General features: G+C 40.0%; 1 protein-coding gene across 1 annotated transcript; it reads left to right on the top strand.

The window, feature by feature from the left end:
- The first annotated feature begins 563 nt into the window (after positions 1 to 563).
- LOC131246713 (probable protein S-acyltransferase 7) lies at positions 564 to 22,803 on the top strand. The gene is made up of 5 exons (XM_058247063.1): positions 564 to 1,039; positions 10,510 to 10,692; positions 19,636 to 19,932; positions 20,788 to 21,021; positions 21,814 to 22,803. Exons 1-5 carry the CDS (start codon positions 944 to 946, stop codon positions 22,333 to 22,335), a joined length of 1,332 nt encoding a protein of 443 aa, XP_058103046.1. The 5' UTR covers positions 564 to 943; the 3' UTR covers positions 22,336 to 22,803.
- The last annotated feature ends 726 nt before the right edge of the window (positions 22,804 to 23,529 follow it).

Below are 23,529 nucleotides of genomic sequence, written 5' to 3' on the forward strand. Positions count from 1 at the left end.
GTTTGTTTGCGACCCACCTACAATTCACCTTGGATAGCCCGTTTCAATAAAAATTGATAAGATGTGTGCCCAAATACCCAGATAAAAAATTACTATCAATTTACTATCCATCTTCTTTTAGCCCAACCATGTTAGGAACATATCTGTGACGGTTCTACATTAAGAATTATATTAATGACACCTATAGTCAAAAACTTCCCATGATATAATGCTTATATGCCATCCAACTCACTTATGAGGTTATATAAAAGTTAAAAAGGAACATCAACTCGTCCAAAACTTTTGTAAGTTTTCAATGGTAATAAGTGTTTAAACCCTGCTGTGGCCAGGAATTTGGTACAACGCTACTTACATTTATGTATTTATACGACAATGTTCCGCACGTGCTCATATTGTCAAAACTATTTTCGTTAATTTTGACAAAACCAAGGGCAAAAACGTCAACACGAGCAATATCGGTGGAGCCAATAAGTAGAATCCTCCAACCGGCGATGTCATTTTCCAAATCCCCAAACGCAGATCATGATCGAAAACTACTCCCTTGACTGTTGAACTGAGAATCCAATCAGTAACTGCCACGTGTCCTGAAACCCTCCACTGTGAAAAAAAATTCTCTTCTTTGCATTGAAGGTGGCTGAAAGGGAAAGTTCTTCCTTTCTTGTTGCAGAGGACGACCCATAAAAGCTAGCGTGCCGAATCTAGTCCGTCCAAACCCAGCCCTAACTTTCCATCCCCGCCGTCCAATATCCCTGCGCCGGATATTGCCGGCGTCTGAGTCACATCCCAACCGATCTGACACACATGGCCGGGAACTCATAACCCTAGAGAAGGAAGAAGATATTCTGCATTTTGATTCTCCTTCTGCTCCATCTTCAATCTATATTTTTTCTGCCGTTTTCCTATTTTCGGATCTTGATTTCAGTCCGTCGTGAGAGAGGGAGATATGTACGTCCCTCCGCCGCAGGGCACTGATCGGGGCGTCGCGGGAGCTCCGGACGCTGCGGCGCCGAGGATTTACCAGGCCTGGAAAGGCAGCAATGTAAGTGGGAATTTCCCCCCTTTTCTAGGGTTTTTATTCGTTGATTTACGTTTTGTGTTGGAAATTAGTGTTTTGGTAGTGGAACTTAGGGTTTGATCTTGTATTGGATTTGGAGCTGAATTGGTGATTGTGGTTTTGTGATGCTGTTGCTGTATTCAGTTTTTTTTTTTTTTTTCGTGAATTTTTTATTCAATCGTTTCTGTGGTCTGTGATCTTTAGTGCTGTTTACAGGCCAGGCCAGCCGGGGATGCAGTATTCAATATATTATTATTATTATTTAAAATTTTTTTCCTTGAATTTTGTTTGTTCAATGCACTCTGTGGTTGGTGATTGTTAGGGCTGTTTATAGGCCGGGCCAGCCGGACCGCGGTATTGAAAATTTGAATTTGTTAGACCTAGGCCAGGCCATTGATAGCCTTACTGATTCATTGAAATTTGATTATTTTTATTTTCTCATAATTCTCCATAATTGTTTTGAATTTTTAGCTCGGTCTCAGTTTTGATTGTGCACTTGATGAATGTAAAGATCATGAAAAAGGACCGATTTGAGAGGATTAAGTAGGCTGAGAAAATCAGATGCTGGTAGGTGAGGTTGAACTGTGTGTTGGAGAAAATGGATCTTGGTGGTGTGGATTTATTGACGATTGGGTGTTTATCTAGTATATATTTGAGTTGGATTGATTTGAATTATTGGCGCTGCGTATCCTTTACTTAGGGTAGAGCTACCACTTTGAAGCCTTGTGATGATTCTGTTGTTCTGCTGCTGAAAACCTAGAAATCCTGGATTTGTGTGTCCATCTCCCAATGGACAGCCTCTTGGATGAGTCATAGTCTGAAAATTGTGTTGATTGGAAGGTCGTAGATATCTAATTCTCCTCCTTTTTCTAGGGGAGTATAAGTTACTCAGCGTATGTTGCTTGATATGCAGGCAGTTAGAAATTGTACACATGGCATGCACTAACTTAAATTAAACCATTGTTGGACCCACTTTTGCCAAATTAATAGTCCCAAAATCGGATCGTTTGAGCGAATCTAACCTCTGATCCATGGACACTTGTTTGTTGAAATAGGACCATTGGATATTTTTCAGTTTTAACTGTCCTATGAATGTCCACTAATCTGATAGTCAGATAATCAAATAAACTTAATCTTTGGTTCATGATATATCTAAACTGGGGGCATGACTTGCACAGTACAATTTAACTTATTTGCATGCCACAAATGCAATTTCTAAGTAATTTCTAACTGCCAGTGTATCATTAATCACACTCTGCTGGAGTATCAAAGCTGGTTAGGATGCTGAATCATAAGCTCATATGATGAAGGGTAGTTCTCCAGGAGAAGTTGGTGACAATCACTATCTCAGGGCATGAATGCCATTGGATACCCTTTTCTTTTTTAAATCTTTCAGAAAAAAAGGTATCCAATGGTATTCATGCCCTCAATTGATGATAAATTGATGGTTGCCTAGTGATGTCTCATTGTTGTACTAGTTGGTTTGTTTTGCTTTTAGGGGTCATTTGGTTGTGAGGAATTTGAAAGGGTACAAAAGAATTTGTTTTTAGGAAATAAAATCCTTGAGAAAGATTTTTCCATTCTAGGAATTCCATTTCGTACAAGTAGAGATCATGCATTGACACAGTGGGAAGGGTGCATAAGATGTTCCTTCCCTGTCGTCAAGGCCTTTACCCAGAATTCTTTGCATGAAAGACCATACCCGTGGAATCATTTCCAAAAACCAAACCTTATTAGATATTTGATTCCACGGACTTCTAGCCATTGTTGCCCTTGAATTCAGCTAGCTATGGCTCCTTAAAATTTCTATGCCTAAAGATATTTCTAGCAAGTTTGCCAGTCTGTTTCACTGATACGAGTAGTGTTCTTGTCACAATTAAGTGAATTTCATGCAACTTTCATGCATAAAATATCATCTGACAGGTACTAAGCTTGTTCTAAGACTTGATGACTTATGGTCTAACCAAAGTTATGGCCGTTGATAGAGTTGGATGGCAGAACAAGATTCATGTTTGGTATAAGGGTTAGATGATGTGATGATATATTGAGTTTGTTCTGCTCATTTCATTGCGCTTCGTTTCTACTATTATTTCTTTTTGAAAGATAGTGATTTTTTTTTTATAAAAAAAGCAGCCAAAGCAACAACAAGATGAGGAAAAATACTAATCAATCCTGTATTTGGATTCATGCATTCGAAAACTCCCTAAACTTTAGGTAATTCTTTTAGAGGCTGGATTTATTGCACAAATTTATTGAAAATCATCCTTGCAGCAAGCATCCGGTCGACCGGTACTACCACTCAAAAAGAAAGGAGCAAATATCCATTATCATAACCTTTTATGTTGACAACTTTAGCTCCCAAAAGCAAGCACCGAGTCCTTGTTGCCTGTACACCATTTTGGCAAAGGGACTTATTTGATATGCTGATAGAGTACATGGATCCATATTCATGCACACACCTAGTGGATGGCAAGAATGTCCGTCAATCCAAACTGTTCAAATATTGGGATACGTTATCCATGGGGTTTAGCCCCAAAACCATCTTGATTGACCCATTTGACTTGTGATGAATCGATATTTGTTTGTCTGATTCGGAATTGACTGGTTCAACTAACTGTCCATTTGAGGTCATTTCAATCACCTGTTCAGTATGAATTATGAGTAGGCTGGATTAATTTAGCTGTATGCCTTGTGTACAGTGTCTTTATGCATCCATGTGGATCACCACTTTTCCATAGTATCTGTTAATAAATATGTATGTGGGCTGTACCATTATATGGTCTGCCTGGATTGGTGATTAAGGGGCCGTACAGTTGTAGGCCCAACTAGTCTTGGTTTTGAGTCTGCTTTCATAATATTTAGTCAATTAGTTTGTCTTGGGACTGGATGGTCATATTGTTAATGTTGTTAGGGGATTTGGGACATTATTGCTTTTAATCACTTAAAATATAAGAGAGACTGGGGGCGTCAATATCCTAATCTATTATTCGTACTCTCTTTTCTCCATATCTCTTCTTCCTTTTTCTTCTTCTTCTTTTCTTTTCTATATTGGTCTACATGGTATCAGAGCATATTTGCTTCTCATTTATTCAAACTTCCCCTCTTCTATCTCAAATATTCTCCTCCTTTTCATCTTTGATTGTTAAATCTCTCTCTCTCTCTCTCTCTCTCTCTCTCTCTCTCTCTCTCTCACGTGCTGGGCCTGTGTAATGGTCTGCATGTGAGAGGTTGAATGTTGTGTTTGTGATTATCACCCCTTATGTGTTTGGTTGGAACGTTTGGATGCGTGGGCTGAATATTCTTGTCAAGTGTGGCATGTACATTGTGTGGAGCGAGCAAGCGAAGCATTCTCTACCATGAAAAGTTAGCTGATATTTGTGTAAACATTGTGGTAAAATGAAGAGTGATCCAAAATCTGGATTCATAAATCCCTATGATTTTCTAGGAGTCCAAATAACCTCTATAAAATTAAATATGGGTAAATTATCTCTAGTGGTCTAAATCCATTCAAGCGTTTGTAACGGCCAAAGGTAAATAAAAATATTTGACCATGGAGAAGCGACATGGGAATGATAACATGTATGATCATTGGATTCAGGAGAATGCTCAAATTATGACATCCGTTAGTTCTGATGTAATGTTTTTGGATATTGCAAATGAGGTTTGGGAATTGGGATTCATCATACGTACCAATTGTTTAAAGAGATTTGTTTATTTGAACAAGGAGATGAGTCTCTTGGTGAATATTATTCCAAACTTAAAGGAATGTGAAAGGAATTGAATATGTATCAACTACACAGTAGTGATTTGGAAAAACAATGTTAACGAGATGAGCAATATCGTGTGGCTAAGTTTCTATTTGGTTTAAAACCTGAATATGAGCCATTACATGTACAAATCTTGGTTGACAAGGATGTGTCAGCTCTGAATGAAATGTATGCTTGCCTCCAATGTGTATCCCTTGACTCTATGAGTGGATTCAATAATAGCTCCACGTTGGTATTATTTATTGGACGAGGCAGAAGTGGTGGCTCTAGTGGCAGAGGTAATTGAGGTGGTCATGATGAAGTGGGAGGAGGTGGTGGTAGAGGTTTTGGAACTAGGAAGTGCACCCCTTATGGGATTACAAATCACTATGTTCATAAGTGTTGGGGTCTCCATTGGAAATCAGCCTAGATTTATCGGGCACCTTATACTGGAGAGAGTGGTGGGCCTCATTTGGTAAGTTCTACCACTATAACTCAACAATCATGTATGTTTGGAGAGACAATTATGCTTACTCAAGATGAATATTCCAAGTTATTGAAGAATTAGCCTATCCTTGCTGCTACACCCACTCCTACAGCCACATTTGTGAGCTCAAGTATGACATGTTTAAGGTCCAAGTTCTTTGGCCCATGGGACATTTACTCTGGGGCATCTGATCATATGACTGCTGAGTCTGGTGCTTTTCTTCTATTTATACATTTTTTACAAGTTCATCTGTCATTTTGGCAAATGATATCCAATCCAAAGTGTGTGGAATGGATATTGGTCACTCAAGGTCCCTGCTTTCATTGTCATCTGCTCTTTATGCTTCCAAGTTTCCTTTAAGCCTATGTCTATTAGTAAACTCACGAAAACATGCCCTTATTCATCAATGGTATCATTGTTTTTTGTCAAGAGGGGAAAAAGGCCGCTTTCCTTTAAGCCTTGTGTTTGTTAGTAAACTCACCAATACATGGTTATTTTATCGGTTATTGTATATGATGTATTGGTTGCATTGCGGAATTTATCACACTTTTTGGGAAAGATGGGGAAACATTGGGAAATTGGTTGATTTTTTCAATCAAACTTCAAGGATTGTTAAAAATGACATTAATACATACTTTTACATCATGATATCACAAAAAACAAGTGCACATGATAGGTTTTATTTGTATGGGGTCCTAAGTTATGCATTGTCTAGCTAGACTGATGCAGGTATATTCAAAGTTTATTAATATAATTTATAAATGTAAGAAGACATGTATGGAAATACAAGCAATACATTCAAAAGCAAAAAAATAGGAAACTATAAATATACCTATGAATAATGTGTATGGTTGTGGCTCAGACCCACATAGAGCTGCACGGTGGCTCAAAATCATCTCCTCTATCTCAACGAGGTTGAAAATAATACCGTTGCTCTACAAATTGACAGTACTGTGCCTAGGTCATAGTAGAATGGTACCAGTGAAGATGCTCTTCGACATAACGTTGGTACTCATCGTCATTGAACTGAACCATTATGCCCATCCTTAAGTACTGCGTAACATTAGCCTGTGGCTGTTATGGATCTGGGGTAGGCACCTATGTAGCTCCTGAGTATCCATACTCTTGGCCATATTCAAGTTGTGGATATACCTACTCGTGGAAAATGCAGTGTATTACATCCATACTTTTTAATACCTTTTAAATTAAATTATTAATTGTATTTTAAAAAAGGTCATCAAACACCATTTAATGTTGTAAAAATGCAGTCAATGGATTGAAGATAAAAGATATTTTAGAAAAAAAAACTAATTTTTATTATTTTTAATTAAAAATATATTTTTTCTTGGAAAAATCTCCAAAACTATATGAATCAGTAGATCAGGCCTCATACTTGTTTGATTTTATGTTTGGACAATAAGATTGCAACCAATTTGGTAGAAATTGTAGAAATTTTGATTTTTTTCTCAAATCAGACCACATACCCCAAAATCCCAAAATTAGAGTGAATGTGGATGATGATTTCATCAAACACTCCTACACAAGGCTGTACACGAGCCAAGCTAGCTCGAAAAGCTCGCTTGGCTTGGCTCCATCTAGCTCGACTTGAACGACGACTCAAGGCGAGCCAAGGTTCATATGACCTAGCTCGTTTTGAAAACAAGCCGAGTTCGAACATAGTACAGTGACTCGACTCGAAGCTCGTGCTCGGCTTGACTCGAATATATATTATATTATATTTAAATAAATTTTAAAAATAAAACTTAAACCATACCCCACCCATCCGTCCCTTTCTTACCCTTTCCCTTCCTTAACTCGCCGCGCTCGAGCTCCTCTCTCTCTCTTTCTTTCTCTCGGCCACTCACCCGAGCTTGACTCAGTGTCTGCTCGACTGGTCTCAGCCATACGGCCTGCACTTTCTCTCTCTCTCTCTCTCTGTCTCTCTCTCTCTGTGCACCAACAACAAGGTACCCTCTATGGCTCTATCTAATAGTATATATTATTATTATTATTATTAATTGAATATTTGATTTGGGGGTTGGGTCAGTTGGGTCGGGTTACTGGGTTGAGTTAGGTGCGGGTTGGGTCGGGTTGGGAGTAGACTCGATTCAAATCAAAGTAAGCTTGCCTCGACTTGATCCACTAGCTCGTCTTGAGCTTGACTCGAAAGGATTGGCAAACAAGCCAAGCTCCAATGGTAAGCTCGAGGCTGAGCTCAAGCTCGAACTTGAGGAGAGCATGAACGAGCCAAGCCAAGCTTGACCCACCTCGACTCGACTTGGCTCGATGTACAACCCTACTCCTACATACTCTGAAATTGGGTCCAACTGACTGTTGATAGAAATGTAGTTTCGAAAAAAAAATATTTTTAATTATTATTATTTTTTAATTTTTTAAAAATTCTCCAAAACTACATGAATCAATAGATCATGCTTCATACATGTTTGATTTCGTGTTTGGATGGTAAGATTGCAATCAACTTGGGAGAAATTGCGGAATTTTCAATTATACCCTAATTTCCGCAAATCGGACCACTTACCCTCAAATTTCAAGATCGAAGGTTTAAATTCTTGATTTTCCATGCAAAGTATGAAAAATCAAGTATTTCCAACCTTTTGGCACTGATTTGAAATGATCTAAACAAAAAAGAAGAAGATCAAAATGCATAAATACTCACTGGATTGAAACCGACCCCAAATCTGCTTTGATCTTAATTCAGGCTCAAAAATGTTGTTTTTCTCCCTAAAGATTCAAGGGGATGGACTGAAATCCACTCTAGATGTATTTAGAAGAGGAAAGAAAGAAAAAGTGGAAAAATCGAGTGTTTTTTTTTTTTTTTTGGGGGGGGGGGGGGGAATATCGGTGATATGTGTCAATATCGATAGATATTGTCGATGCTTAAGAAAAAGACAACAGTGACACGAGCGATATTTTGCGATATATCGCAATAACTATGATATTGCGTGATACATTGCGATGCATATCCCGATACTAGGGATTTTGTGTACTTCAGCCTTGTTTCATATCGCTGGACTGCGATACTGATAATATCAGCCAATATTATCGATACTGCAAACACTGCTTCTCTCTCTCTCTCTCTCTCTCTCACACACACACACACACACACAACGAACTTTAGGCCATATGTAAAGATGTGCAGTGTTTGGAGCCCAAGGTTTAGTAAACCAAACCGTTAGTATGATGGCTTCCGCCATTCATGGTCCATGCCCCCAAAGTCTTCTGGATGGGAAGATCCCAATTCCCAAACATTCAATCTTCAGCCTTTTTCCAGTTGAATGTGGACCTTTGCTGTATTTTGGTTCTCCACAAGTTAGTTGCAGGCCACCAATGTAAGGGTTGGGATTGTCCCATGGAAGAAAGTTTTGAAACTAGGCTCATGCGCTATTTGGCCTATCAGCTTAATGGTTCATGGGTATCACTTTTGCAAACTAAGGACCTGAGGATGCTGGACTTATTGTGAGGTCAAGGATCTTGGAAGTCCTCTAACCTTCATTTTTAGATTTGTCTTTCACCTTGAGGGCCTCATTGTTGGATCTTCTATTCAAAGCATGCTGTGAAAGGGAAATAAACAGGTTATATTTTTGGAGGGTTACATGATACTTGGTGGCCCCTTAGTATCAACGACTGGTGCGAATGGTTGGTTGTCCAGACCATTAATCTGATGGGTGCTTGCTCGGATGGACTGTGCCTCACAATTTTCCTGACCGGAAGATCCTAACCTCCAGATTTTGGTTTCTTTTCAATTGGATGTGGATTGTTGTGGTAAATCTCCGCTGCAGTGTCTATTTGGAGGCCACTAATTGAAGGGTTTGGTTCTCTTTTCCCAATCAGGAGGATTTTTGGGTCATGTAAATCAATGCTGGGACTCATTAGAAGAATGACCTGGATCGTTGGGCTCTGACATCACTTGTACAAATTGAGTGCCCAAGGATTGGATATTTTGTTCCAGTGGCTGTTTAGTCCATGGTCCATTGGATGGTTGGTGCCAGGCCAGAAATTGGAACACATTGATTCTGCTCATTCCCGTCCTTCGATTCAGGGCCTAGATATGAAGGGACATTTTCTAGCGTTTATGTTGTAGGTCAACTCTATGTAGCAAGGAGATTTTGTCGAAGTTGTTTGATACTCTAGAGTTTGACAATCCATACGCATACACATAAGACACATATAAATGGATCACTTGTTCCTGAATCCAAGCTGTCCAAATTGTGGGCAACATTCGTTGCTGGGGCATGGTCCAGAACCTAACTTGGTGAATGGTGCCAACTATCGGATTGTTATCCAATATAAATACGGTTAAAATGTAAATGTTCAATGGTCAAAATTCAATAGACTAATGTGCATTAATAGGAGACCAGGACCATGCAATCAATTTAATTTTGGGGCTATATCTCATACAAAAGTGAGCCCTACTATGTTGGCAGTTTGAATAGAGATAGATGCAAGCCATGTGAACAGTGGATATGTGCATGTTGTATGGATAATAATAGTCTTACCAGAGAATCAGTTTTCTTTTTCTGTTTTGTCATTAATTTTAAGGAACCATATTTCTGTTTTTTTTTTAAAAATAAATAAATAAATTTTTATTTATTTATTTGAGAGAGAGAGAGAGAGAGAGAGAGAGAGAGAGAGAGAGAGAGAGAGAGAGAGAGAGAGAGAGAGAAACCACACCACAGCGTGAGAGACTGAAACCACACCACATATTTCTCTACAACTCGAAAAAGGCAATCTGGGAAAAAAGGTTCTTTTGTAGTGGTAAAATTGCCTATGGCAGCTAGTGTTCCTAGGAACCTTGACTGAGTGACAAATTGACCATTTTGCGTAACAAATCTGGTTGTTTAGAGAATATGGAAGTTGACTGACTTGGTGGATGATAGACTTAAAAACTGGGACCATTTTGGTGTTTTTCCCAATTATTTTCCATTTTGTGATGAATTTTTAGTTTCTTATGAAATATAGTTGATTCAAGACATTTGGGCTGGGAGTAACATTGATTATTGAATCTTCTTATACTATTAGATTTTTGTTGAGCATCTCCTTTTATTTTTATAGTCTACTGTAGAAGCCAAAGTGATTCTTGTATGATATGATGATGAAGATAACTGGTTTGTTTTAGACATCTTTAGCCTGTACTGCAGAACATATTTTCATGCAGTTACATTCAATCCAATGATTCACATGGTTAATTTTGTGATATGCAGATATTTTTCCTTGAGGGGAGGTTTATATTTGGACCTGATGCAAGGTCTTTGTTGCTGACCATATTCCTCATTGCTGCACCTGTTGCAATTTTCTGCATATATGTTGCCAGAAAACTAATGGACGATTTTCATCACCACTTGGGAATATCAATAATGGTGGTTGCTGTTGCATTTACATTATATGTGAGTATTGTCGTTTTACTTGTCTACTGTCTGTTTTCCCTGTGATGTTTGGTGTTTCACATCTTGCAGCATTGGCATTCTAGTGAATTACATCGATCTTTCCTATGCTTAAATGATAGCACCCAAAATGGATGTGATGTTTTAGTGTTATTTTTTTTTGGATAATTTGGCGGCTTAATGACAGTTTTCCTTGTTGATGAACTTGGCATAATATTAGATTTTCTGGTTAAAACATGATGTTTTCACTTGCCGGCTGACATCTGGATATTTGTGACATTAGAGATAATTCTTTCACATTGGGTGGGATCTCTTGTTTCTCCAAGAGTGGAAGCTTTCTATTGAACAACTGTAGCAAATAAATATCACAATGCCAAACATGTATTTTCTATGTTGAGAAGAGTCAGCGGACCACCTCTTCCTCCACTGAAGGTTGCTAGGGAAATTTGATGTTTCTTCCTAAACCTTTTCGAGATTAGTTGAATTTTCAAATCCTTGGTGGCAGACTTGACAGCTTTGGAGGTAGGTCATTTCAAAGGCCTAGTGTCAAGTTCTGGAAAATGCTCGCTTATGCCATGTTGTGGAGCGCATGTAATGCAGGGGCCTTTTCACACCGGGCTTGAATGGGGTTGCCTGTGGGATGTAGGGGCACACTCGGGGTGGGCGGCCCGTGTGAGGCAGTACCCATGTGATTTGGGGCCCATGAGGGGGGTTCGACTGAGGTCTTAACCCATGCGATGTGGGGCCTGGGCTATGAGATAAAGAGATTAACTTGCCATGCTCTAACAGTTCGAGCTTTTAGAGCAAGTGGTTAATTGTCCTACATTAAATTGGTATTAGAGCGGGAGGTCTAATGTTCGAGACTCCTCACCGGGGGTGATTAATGCAGGGACATTTTCACACTGGGTCACACTGGGCTTTAGTGGGGTTGCCTGTGGGATGCAAGGGCACACTCGGGGTGGGCGGCCCGTGTGAGGTGGGTGGCTCGTGTGAGGCGACACCAGTCAACACTACTTCTAGCCTGGGCTAGCACACACCTGCCAACTACTAATGTGGCATCATCACCCACCTCATCCTCATCACGCAATCATCCTACGTGCTGATATTCTTCGACTTCAGGGTCGCACTGATCATACTTGTTATCCTGGGAATCGCCTATAACCAAAGCTTTTCCCTTGCTCTTAGTGAGACAGTGAGTTGCAAAATGGCCAAACTGAGGTGGTTATATCACAACCTTGGAAACCTCTTACGATGCGCAGTGGGTGAACGTGCAAAAACTTGGGATTTGATTTTACCGAGTTCGCCTACAACAGTTCAGTCAATAGATCTATAGGGTTGAGTCCATTTGAAATTGTTAGTGGGTACAAACCTCGGATGCCCATAGACTAGTTACCCATGTCAGTTACCCAAAGATCTTCTGAGTTAGCCAATGCATTTGCACGACACATTCATGATTTGCATGCACATGTTAGACAACAAATAAATGCGAGTAATGATAATTATAAATGTTCAGCTAACCAACATCGTAGGTGGACATAATTTAATGAAGGGGATTATGTAATGGTTAGGATTAGACCCGAGCGGTTTCTTCCGGGTTTTGTTAAGAAATTACAAGCTCGCAGTACTAGACCATTCAAAGTATTGCGTAAAATTGGGTCTAATGCGTACATGGTAGACCTTCCACCTGGAATGGGAATAAATCTAACGATCAATGTGGAAGATCTAGTCCTTTGTCCCAACCCTTCCATTGTTTCTTCTTCTCACCCTTGGCCACTTTTGAACTTTATTTCTCAATCCACTCCACCCTTGCCACTATCAATTGACCGTAAGGAAGAGATTGAAGCGATGGTGGATGAGGAGATTATTTTCACATGAGATGAGGCCTTCTAAGGGTACCTTGTCAAATGGAAGAATAAGCCACCATCTGATTCCACGTGGCTTACAAAAGCGGAATTGCAACGGATTGATCCGGACCTTCTCGAGACGCACAAAAGTTTTAACTTGTCGGAGTCGAGTTCTTTTCACTGAAGGGGAGTTGATGCAGACGTTAGATCCTTCAAAGTTCATCAAAGACGAAGGCGGCTGACGAATACATCTTTATGGCTCGATGATGGTTCATGGCTCAATCAAGGATGATTTTGAAGATGTGATTCATTGCACAACTAATTGATGATTTTGAAGATCTAGTTAATTGCAAAACTAAAGATGATTTTAAAGATCTTACACGTGTCCTTGGATTAATCGAAGGCCCCACATTAGGAGGGCACACGTGTAGGATGAGTTAGAAGACCGATCTGTTACGCGTGATTTTTATTTTTTTACAAAGCTTTGTTTTGTGCGTTTATTTTTTACTTCGTTATGGGGGTATTTTAGTCATTTCCTTTTAAATCTGAATTTTATAAATAGGGTGCTCTCTACCCTAAACCTAATGATATTTTTTTAATGAAAGCATAGTGCCTCATTCCCCTTTCTCTCTGTGGTAAGTTATTCTCTTCCCCTAATCTCTTCTCTTCTTCTAACTTCTATTTCTAGCCCTCCAACCTTCTTCTTCTCTTCCTATGCCTAATCTTTTCTTCTTCTTTTTGGCTGCTATTGATCTTGAAATTCTGAGAATTGATCCCAACCCTCTCTTAGATTTTCCAGCCGTCCCTATTCCAGAAATCCTTTGATTTCCTGGACTAGAGAAGCTGCATTGATTGTTGGATTGAAACCATGCAAGATCGGGAGGTCACATCCCTCGCCGGATCCAATCCATGCATGATTTGAATACGGTACTGCAGGATTGTGATGATGGTATGCAACCATTGCATGTTCCCTTTATTATTATCTTTACTATGATGTTGAATATGAATATTTCAATTGATTTCCTTAGTTTATTTCGCTGGATCATTTTTGTGCTCACACATGCATTCTAGTTTAGACCGTCCTGCATCAACATGGAAGGAGAGAAACATAAGAATTTTTACGGAGTGATAAAGTTTGTGGATAGTATAAAGGTAAAAGTTAAGCTATCTCTCATCGGTTAGGGCAGAACTGCAAAAGAATTTGAAGGTGTTTTCAAGGCCGCCTGGGGCTGGCAGCATTCTTAGGCATGATTCATAGTCATGTTTTTGAAGCCATATGACATTAGGGACTATAACTGTGCTAAAGTGGAAGTGCTCAAGGTGGACTTGAGACTAGCCAATGATCTTGTGTCCAGAAATGGTCTCATCTTCCTAATAGTGTCTGGATTCCAAAGTTGCCAATTGTGGAATGTTGGGATAGCATGCATAAAATAGCATCAATTGATGCCCAAGGGAATCTAGTTTGGAGATTGATTGCTAGAGGTCCTTAGAGAGTATGGTGTTGTTGTATATTGAGAGTGGAAGGACTGGCAAAAAGAGGCATATAATGAGCATCATTTTGATGGAGAATGTATGGCCCAAGGAACATTCAGCTGTAAGCGCAGGTAATGTCATTGTCATCATAGCCTCATAGGTGGATGCATTGGGATGGGGGTTAGGCACCCAAGTGTTGGTTACATCGAGATGATGCTGTAGCCATAAGAATTGGCCTTAGGTGATTGATGTAGGGTGATGCAATTTATGATTGACGATTCTGCCCCTGTTCTGCTGGCAAATGATGCTCGAACATATCAAATGGGTATTTTGGATAACCTTTCAAGTTATCTTACTAAAGACTCACGATCCATTCATCCATGTAAGAATTGATCAAGTTATAATGAACTTAGTAATAGGATTGAGCCTTGTTATGGGAATCAAGTGTTTTGGGATCAGGCAGGTTGCTGACATCATGATGGCATTACAAATGGAGTCCACAGGTCCAGGTATATACAAATAATGGGTTGAAGTTTCCCTTTTCTGTTTAGGGACTTCAGTGGAATTTATTTATTTATTTATTTCGATTAGCAATCTGAATTTGTTACGACGAAAGAAAAAACTACAACAGGGAAGGCCTACCAAAGACCCAAAGATGAACATTAACACAACTCTAAACAGCAGACATCAATGGCCAACCAGCCAAAACATAATTGTAGAGATGGACAAACGGAGTAAAATGCAGCAGATTGGGAGAGAAGTTCATTTCCTGTTGTGAACAAGAAGGAAATCTTCACAGCACCCAGCTTAGCAAGATTGTCTGCTGCATCATAGGCCTCTCGAGACACTTGAGAGAAGCTCACAGGATGCCAACCACATAGATCCCTAGCTTAATCGATAAGGTCCGTCACTTTCCAAGGACATGAGCCAGATCTAGCCCATTTGATAGCGTTGGAAGAGTCCTCTTCGATAACCAAAGGGAAGTTGAGATCCACATATCTTTCAAAAAATGTTGAAATCCACATCCTCTTTGATAGCCTGAAGAAGCACTACAGCTTCTGTTTTTCTAGAATCTTTTATACCAATAGACCATACAACAAATGCCTGCTTATCCGGATTACTGAAGGAATAGCCACCAAAATTAACTTTGAGGCTGACGATAGGGTGATGCAAACCCTAAAGGAAAAGTAAATAAATCAATAAGAAGAGAGAGATTGTGGGAAAAGACTCAACAATTTTCTAGCCGAATGTTAGAGATCACAAATGCAAGACTGTGAGCAAGCGCAACAGTCCTCTAGTCTAGAACTAGAGACCACTCTCCCTCCCTTCAACAGCCACTGTAGAGAAAATAAGAGAATTTCATAAAGAGAATATTAATCAGCCTGTCTTATTCCATAGGCCATAGGTCCTATTTATAATTGACCTTACAATCTATAATACCAGATATGGAATCTAAAAATATGCAAAAACAGGAAAAAACCTACATAACAAAGCATTCTAATTAAGAAAATGCCTAAAATAAGAAGATACTTAGATAAGAAAATATCAGTGTTTTAAATAGCGGTAGCGTGTTGCGTAGCGTTTAACTCTTTGTAGCGTGTAGCGTAAGCTACACAATACTTCTATATATATATATGTATGTATGTATATGTATAACCCAACGAGGTTTGGGCGAATGGTCTTCACCGTAGGTTTGCTCCCTATGGGTGAGGGTTCGATTCCCATGTGATAATCGATATATATATATATATATATATATATATATATATATATATATATATATATATATATATATATATATATATATATGATAAATATTAAATAGTAAGAAAAAAACAAAATATATAAATGCCACATTCTTCAAAAAAACATACATCACAGTGGACTCTACGCATGTGGGCCATGCCATACACACACCACAGTGAACCCCACGCATGTGAGTGGGCCATGCCATACACACAACAGTGGACCCCACGCATGTGGGCCATGCCATACACACACCACAATGGACCCCACGCATGTGGGCCATGCCATTCACACACCACAATGGTCCCCACGCATGTGGGCCATGGCCGCGCATGTGAGCCATGGCATAAAACACCACAGAGGACCCCCACACGTGGGCTGTGGCATAGAACACCACAGTGGACCCCACGCATGTGTCCCACGTGATGGTTGGATGGGTCAAATCCATGCCATACACACCACAACCCCCATAAAAAGAAAAAAAAAATTGAAAAAATGAAAAAATAACACAACATTTCAGCATTAAAAAAAAATAAAACTCATTAACAATGATTAAAGGGCCAAAACATACCTTAAATAGAGATTTAATCAACTGAAAATTGATTTTTGGGAGCTACATGTCCGTGCGGGTGCGAAAAGAGGGATACACGATTTCTCCCTTGTTTGGGCTTCAATGCTCCTGAAATTCCAGCAAGATGATGCTCTTGTAATTCTGATTGAACTCCAAAAATCGGATTTGAGAAGGGGCTCTTCAAAATCTTGGAATCAAAGCTTCAAAAATGGGGAACCTGCGGCTGCTGCGGCATTGCAATAGGGCTGTTCGAAAGCCCTATTGCGATTGTTTTAAGTTATATATATAAAAAAAGACTTATAATATGAGTCCCCCACCACCTAGTCAAAAGGAAAGATGCCCAGTCACCACCATTTAAAAACAAGTTTTTAACTAAAATGACTTTTATTTTAAAATTCTTACGGTAGTCCTAAGGCGTACGCGATATACGCTACAGCCCTTGTAGCATACACTACTGCGTATTTACGCTATTTTATACGCTACGTAGCGTTTTTTGTACGCTACGCTATGTAGCGTACACTACCATGCTATTTAATACATTGGAAAATATTTAAAATTATTCCATGCCTAAAATAAAGATATGAAAGGAAGAGCAGATTTCCTAATTTAGAGATTTGAAAGAAATGGGAAGTGGCGATGGGCTAAAAAAGGAAGGTGGTCCTTTTCTTGTACACACATGTGGAGCATGCACGTGTGGGATGTGGGGCGATTGCATCACAAGGGGACCTTTCCACCCAGCTGATCCTATCTAATCATGCCACCCACAACTAGTAGCCTCCTCTCAATTTGAAATTAGTATGGGTTGAGAAAGGCCTCTGAATCTGGAACCATCAATTTCCCACTTGAAAAGAAGCCTGAAGATCTTCTTCACCATTGATTTCGCAGATTTAATTTTCCATTGAAAATCTTCTGATTTCTTTCAAGCCACATAGACCACAGTGAGACAGGGAGACTATCATACTCCATGGGAAAAACTCAACCTGTAATAGTCTTTATGGGATTTTGGTGATTCCTTTTATCAAAGATATAGAAGATCATCGTCAACCCTACCATTACCTTTCACAAAAAAAAAAAAGGAAGACCATTTTCAACCCACGATTTATCCCTATTTTGCATATGCTCTGGGATAGAATACATGACTCTGTAGTCATGTGCCAAGTAGCACTTCTATCAGGGTACCGGTGGAAACAGTGAATGTAGCCGTTAGTGCCTATGTCTGAGAGGGAGATTAATAAGGATGGCATGATGCCGATATCAGTTGATCTGTGTGGCTGGGTTTGTTGAAAATCTTTGCAACATCAGAGGCATTTTACATAGTTGGAGGGGATCCAAGAACTATCATGTCAAGGAGGAGTTCCATGGCCAGGATTGTCACTAAGAACCTCACCATGCCACCTCCACTTAAACCACAAGCCATTTTGGATCCATGCGGTGGTCCCTGGTTAAACACTTCATTTAACTGAGGGAGTCTAGTGGTCCCTGGTTTCCAGCTTCTGGTTTTCTCTTGCTAGCTTTGTATTTTGGCCTCTCTTTTTTTTGTCAATGAAACTTTCTCACCTTTTCCACACACACACACACACAATAATAATAGATAAATTTGTTGGATGGATCCATGCAGCCAATCACTGTATTCACAACTCACTTGATCCTTGCTACCTGGATATGGATACATTATGGACAGATGAAATCTATGCCAACCATGTGTGGATGCAGTTATTGAGTACGACAAGGCTCAGATTGGGAGGATCCTCAAAAGTCAAAATCTACAGTTAGGGCAAGGATCGTTTGCTGCTCATAACATAAGTGTGTTAAAATAATCCTTATGTATATTGCTGTACAAAAGTTAATGAAATTCAAAAGATATAGTGAGCACCTTTGATAAGCTTGTTTAGATGCTTCTTATGTAAGCATGTATAACCAAGCATGGTAAAATACTTGTGCATAAGGTGCTCACTCCTAGACCTTATATATATTCCAAAAGTTGGGATCAATATCCTACTCACACAGGCACATGTTTCGTGACAAATGCAACATTATCTTTTCTGGAGTTGGATCATCCAGATGGGGAGATTTGAATGAAGCTGAAGTGCTTAGATCTCTACAAACACATGCTGTAGATTCCCAAGTTGTAGTACTTAGAGAAGCTCTAAGGACAGATGCATTCACTATTTATTGCTGTTTTTGTAGAAAGTGAGATCAAGTGCAACAAACAAAAAAGATTGGAAAACTACTGGTTGATTTTCTTTTTATCCTGAAAAATCAAGTTTCCAAATACTTTATGCTACTTTTGGGTGTTTGCTGTGGCCGACAGGATGTGCTACCACCAAATTGTATGCAGTTGGCATCTCAAACATGATCCGAAGAAAGCGGGAAAATGTTAACCTGCTTAACCGTGGTTCCAATTTCTGCATTTCCCGAAGCCCCAAATGCATTATGTGCAATTGGAAAGGCCCCGTCAATCCTGGTTTGCAGTATACCCAATCTCTGCCTAAACTTCTATCAATGAAGGAAAGCAAGTCCCAGTTTCAACCGAAACTGTTGTGACTTGTGAGTGATTGGGAGGGTCTAATTTTCAATTTAATGTTGCCAGGACTGTCTTGCAATCACTGTTTAGTTCTGCTGGCTGCATGTGGGCTTTGCAAAATGGTGGCTATGCCATCCAGATCTAAATAAATAGACTGATCCTTTCCATACTATGACCCCTTTTTTTGTTGAGCTGAATGCTGTTACCATTGGGTCTTTACTGATGCTGATCGTGGTTGTATCAACACTGATCTTAGACTTCATAGTATGGGCAGAGTCATCTTATCTGTGACAGTAATTGGATCAAGATAACTCTAGCACCATTTAGTAAGCCATACGGCAACCTTACCATGTCTTTAATTTCATTCAAATAAAAAATGATAATATGAAAAAAATTGCTCATAATATTGGTGCATTACTTACACATGGATGACTCATAGTGGGAACATGGAGATTGCCTGGATGAAAAATCTGGCCACTCAATGTTGCAGCCAAGTTGATGGTTAGGCCGGGCTATTTTTGGGCCAGGACATCTACACAGTGAGATCCACCTGATGAACAGCTTGGATCTTGCACTCGTGTGCCATGTTGACACGGTGGTGGCATGTAGAGGTTCTATGTAATTCCTGTCTGTGGGACTCTCTCTCCCTCTCTCTCCCCCTCCCTCCCTCTCTGGGTGTTTGTTTTCTCATACTTACCCTGCATGCATCCCAAAACAAAATTGAACATGTCAATTTAGTTTCATGCAGCATCTCTCTGACTTCCATGTTCACATAATTGGTTATGCAGGTTTTAGCTCTTCTCCTGCTCACTGCTGGCAGAGATCCTGGTATAATACCTCGCAATGTGCATCCTCCAGAGCCAGAAGGCTTTGAAGGAAGTACCGAAGTTGGAGGAGGTCAAACCCCCCCACTACGCTTACCTCGCACGAAGGACGTCTATGTCAATGGAATATCTGTAAAGGTCAAGTACTGTGATACCTGCATGCTGTATCGAACCCCCCGCTGCTCACACTGTTCGATCTGTAATAACTGTGTGGAACGCTTTGACCACCATTGTCCTTGGGTAGGGCAATGTATTGGATTGGTAAGATACCTGTCATAGAACTCGTGTGCGTGGTACAATCCCAATGCTAGCCAGGGGGAGAACTATATGGTCATGATGCTTCACATCGTGTAGTGTCCTGATGTGCCCAGACTGTACAAGTGGGGCGATGTTTATAAATCCAGACTGTTGGTTTAATGGACCCACTGGGTGCTGGATGCTCCAAAAATCCAGATTGGACGATCCTAGCAATTCAACTTCTGGGCGCTTCTTTCCTGGACTTCTACTGTATTTTTACGTTTGTATATTTGTTGGAACCATCTATTTTAGGCTGCTCCATGAAGTTTTTATCTTTCAACCTGTGAGATTTTCGCAGTATCCTCATCGCACTGGATCCATCAGTTCAATGGTCTGGATTTAGTGAACGATGGGCCCAAATTTTCAGAGGGTGGCATCATTATGCTGTGTATCTGGAGGTTCAGGCTGCTGAAAGGTTTTGGATGTTTGAATTGAAGAGATTCTAGGGGCGTCCACATCTACAGCGGAGCCATGATTTATGTGACCATGAGACCCACTTGTATAGAATGGAGGCATCAGGATCTCACATCTAGAAGCTTAAGGAGATTCAGGATCCTATAATTCCTCACTGTTAATTGATGCATGTGGAGTTGAAGGAAAGCTAAAATTCCGAAATTCAATCACCAAAAAGAACAAAAATCTCAAGAGTTTTCGGTTGTTGGTGTTTCAGATATGGCTCTCTCTCTTTCTTTCTTTTTTTTAATAAATGGAGAGATCAATAGACAGTTTCTAACAACTTAATTCTGTTTCATTTTAATCTAACAAGCAGAGTTACTGGTATTTGTTGATATCTTATATATATTTTGATACTGGATACAGCGTAACTACCGGTTCTTCTTCATGTTTGTCTTCTCAACAACTCTACTCTGCATCTTTGTTTTCGGTTTCTGCTGGGTGTATATCAAGAGGATAATGGATGCTGACGAAACGACAATCTGGAAAGCGATGACCAAGACTCCTGCCTCCATCGTGTTGATAATCTACACTTTTATATCGGTCTGGTTCGTTGGTGGCCTCACTGTCTTCCATTTATATCTCATCAGTACAAACCAGGTAACTGAATGACATTCATAAGCTGAAGTATACCATGATGCTCAATGGAAAGAATTGTTATATTGATCTGAACTAGCAACAAGACAGGTGTGGCATACCTTTTGGTATGCCATTGATATTGTGGGGCCCATCATGGTATGGGTGAGATGCCCCGATTTCTCTTCCATCAGATGATCCTTGCAATCTGATGAATTCGAAAGCAGTTATAACTGATGTCCACTTTTAATGGGTTGAATCCAATGGTTATGATCGTCTGATGGGGATTTTTCTTTTGTGCGTTTCCCATCAGCCATGGGGCACATGACTTGGTGAGATTTCAAGCAGAGTCTCTGGAGATATCGGTGCTGGACCTGACTAGGAGAGACTCGTCGAGTTGACTTGATGGTTGGTTGACCCAACATGACTCGGCGTGACTTGAACCAAGTCACTAGTCTTAAATTTGTGGGATTGTATTAAAAATAAAAATTTGAACCCCCAAACTCAACTCAAGGCAACAACCTTAACCACTGAGGTATCAGCAACGATGATGCTTTGGATTATGGTTTATATTACTGATACAAGATCTAACTATTTAAACGTCTATCAACATTCCTAAATTTTCAATTAATAAATTAAATATTCGAGACAAGTCAGGTTGAGTCTTTGAGTCAACCCATCCCGGCTGAACAATGAGCAGAGTTTTTGAGTTTTTGAACCATGCTTTTATGCATGCCCTAGTTAAAAGGTCCATGGGTTCCATATCATGATTTCTTTATGGATGAAAGCAGCAGTTTTTGTTTTGTGCTTTTGCAGACTACATATGAGAACTTCAGGTATCGATACGATCGGCGAGATAACCCATATAACCGAGGGGTTGTGCAGAACTTCAAAGAGATATTCTTCACGAGCATTCCTCCTTCCAAGAACAAATTCAGGGCAAGGGTTCCACTGGAACAGGGTTTACAGTCTCACTCAGCGGGCGGAGGTTTCGTCAGCCCGAACATGGGGAAAGCTGTGGGGGACCTCGAAATGGGCAGGAAGGCGACGTGGGGAGAGGCAGGGGCTGGTATGAGCAATTTTGAAGGAGGGTTCAATGGCAACGGTCTGGACAACAAGGACGCAGGATTCGGAGATGCTTCCCCGGATTTAAGCCAAACTGAGATCCCCATGGAGGGAATGGAGGCACGTGCTGGTATTCACCCCAGGCGTTCTAGTTGGGGCAGGAAGAGCGGGAGTTGGGAGATATCTCCTGATGTACTTGCTTTGGCAGCAGGAGTCGGGGAATCAAACCGGTCTGGCAGCGGCAGTGGCAGCAAGACAGCTGTAAACCGATAGGGGGGATTGGATGACGACAGCAGGGGTGGGGATTTGGGTCGGGTTTGGCTTGAACCTTCCTTTGGGTAATATATTCCAAGTTATTGCAATGTGTGTGCGCCTTTTGTGGACTTTGTTTTTGCAAAGGGAGAGGAGGGATTGGGGGCCAAATTGTATTTCTAGAATAGAATGATTGTGTGCTATTATGATTTTATTCCTTTTTATTTTAATTTTTTTCAGTCCTTGATTGAATATTGGTTTTTGTATTGCAGTGGCAGTTGTGGAATAGTGTTGCATTTGTTTGGTTTGGGTTTTTCCCCCCTCCCCCTAGGGTTTGAGGCAACTGATTATCAAAATGAGGGCTGTGTGATTTTAGGGTTGTAAAGGGCATGGTGTTCGTTGGTGTGGTGGATCTCCTTAATTTTAAATTTAAGGTATAATAATCTAAATTCCTTTTGTAGTGTTGCATTCTATTTGCAAATGCAGTCAATGTAAGGAGATTCTGCAAGTTTCTTTGATGAAATACCATTGTTTTATAACCTGCAAGCCATGTGCTGGTGTGTGTGGGTGGGTGGGTGGGGGTGCAAATTGGCCTGGGTCAATGAGAGTTCCAGACCCAACCAAAGGCAGTGATATCTAGTAACACATGGCCGGATTTAATTGGCCACTTACAACTACAGACTCGTAAGCAGCATACTAAAAGGAGAAAGCCAGATATAAACATAAACAGAATTACACAACAAAAAATAGAAGGAGAAAGAATTACACAACAAAAAATAGAAGCATACCAAGTTAAGGCCGTTAAGTGATCTGAAAGTTGATCTGGAAAGTTAAGAAACCATATGTAAGGCTCCTACATAACCCAAGTTTATAATAGCAGCACAGAACAAAGAGCAAACAAATCTCTTTTCAGTTTAATTGTACCTATCATCTTTCATACCACACGAATGTTTATCTTATCTTAGCATAGCGTAATTTAGACTCTCTGCTTTTGTCCAGCACCATAATGCGGTAAGTCGGATTGATTAGTGTAGTTTAGTTTAATTTTCATATTTAGTTTAAAACCTCATTGTCAGATCCACCAAATCCCTAAATCCTTAATGATTCTTCAATTATAGCTTGTTAACCAAACCATGGCTGTTTTGACTCACCAAATCCCTAAATCCTTAGTGATTCTTCAATTATAGCTTGTTAACCAAACCATGGCTGTTTTGA

The sequence above is a fragment of the Magnolia sinica genome, chromosome 5, assembly GCF_029962835.1.
Source record: "Magnolia sinica isolate HGM2019 chromosome 5, MsV1, whole genome shotgun sequence".
Classification (NCBI taxonomy): Eukaryota; Viridiplantae; Streptophyta; class Magnoliopsida; order Magnoliales; family Magnoliaceae; genus Magnolia; species Magnolia sinica.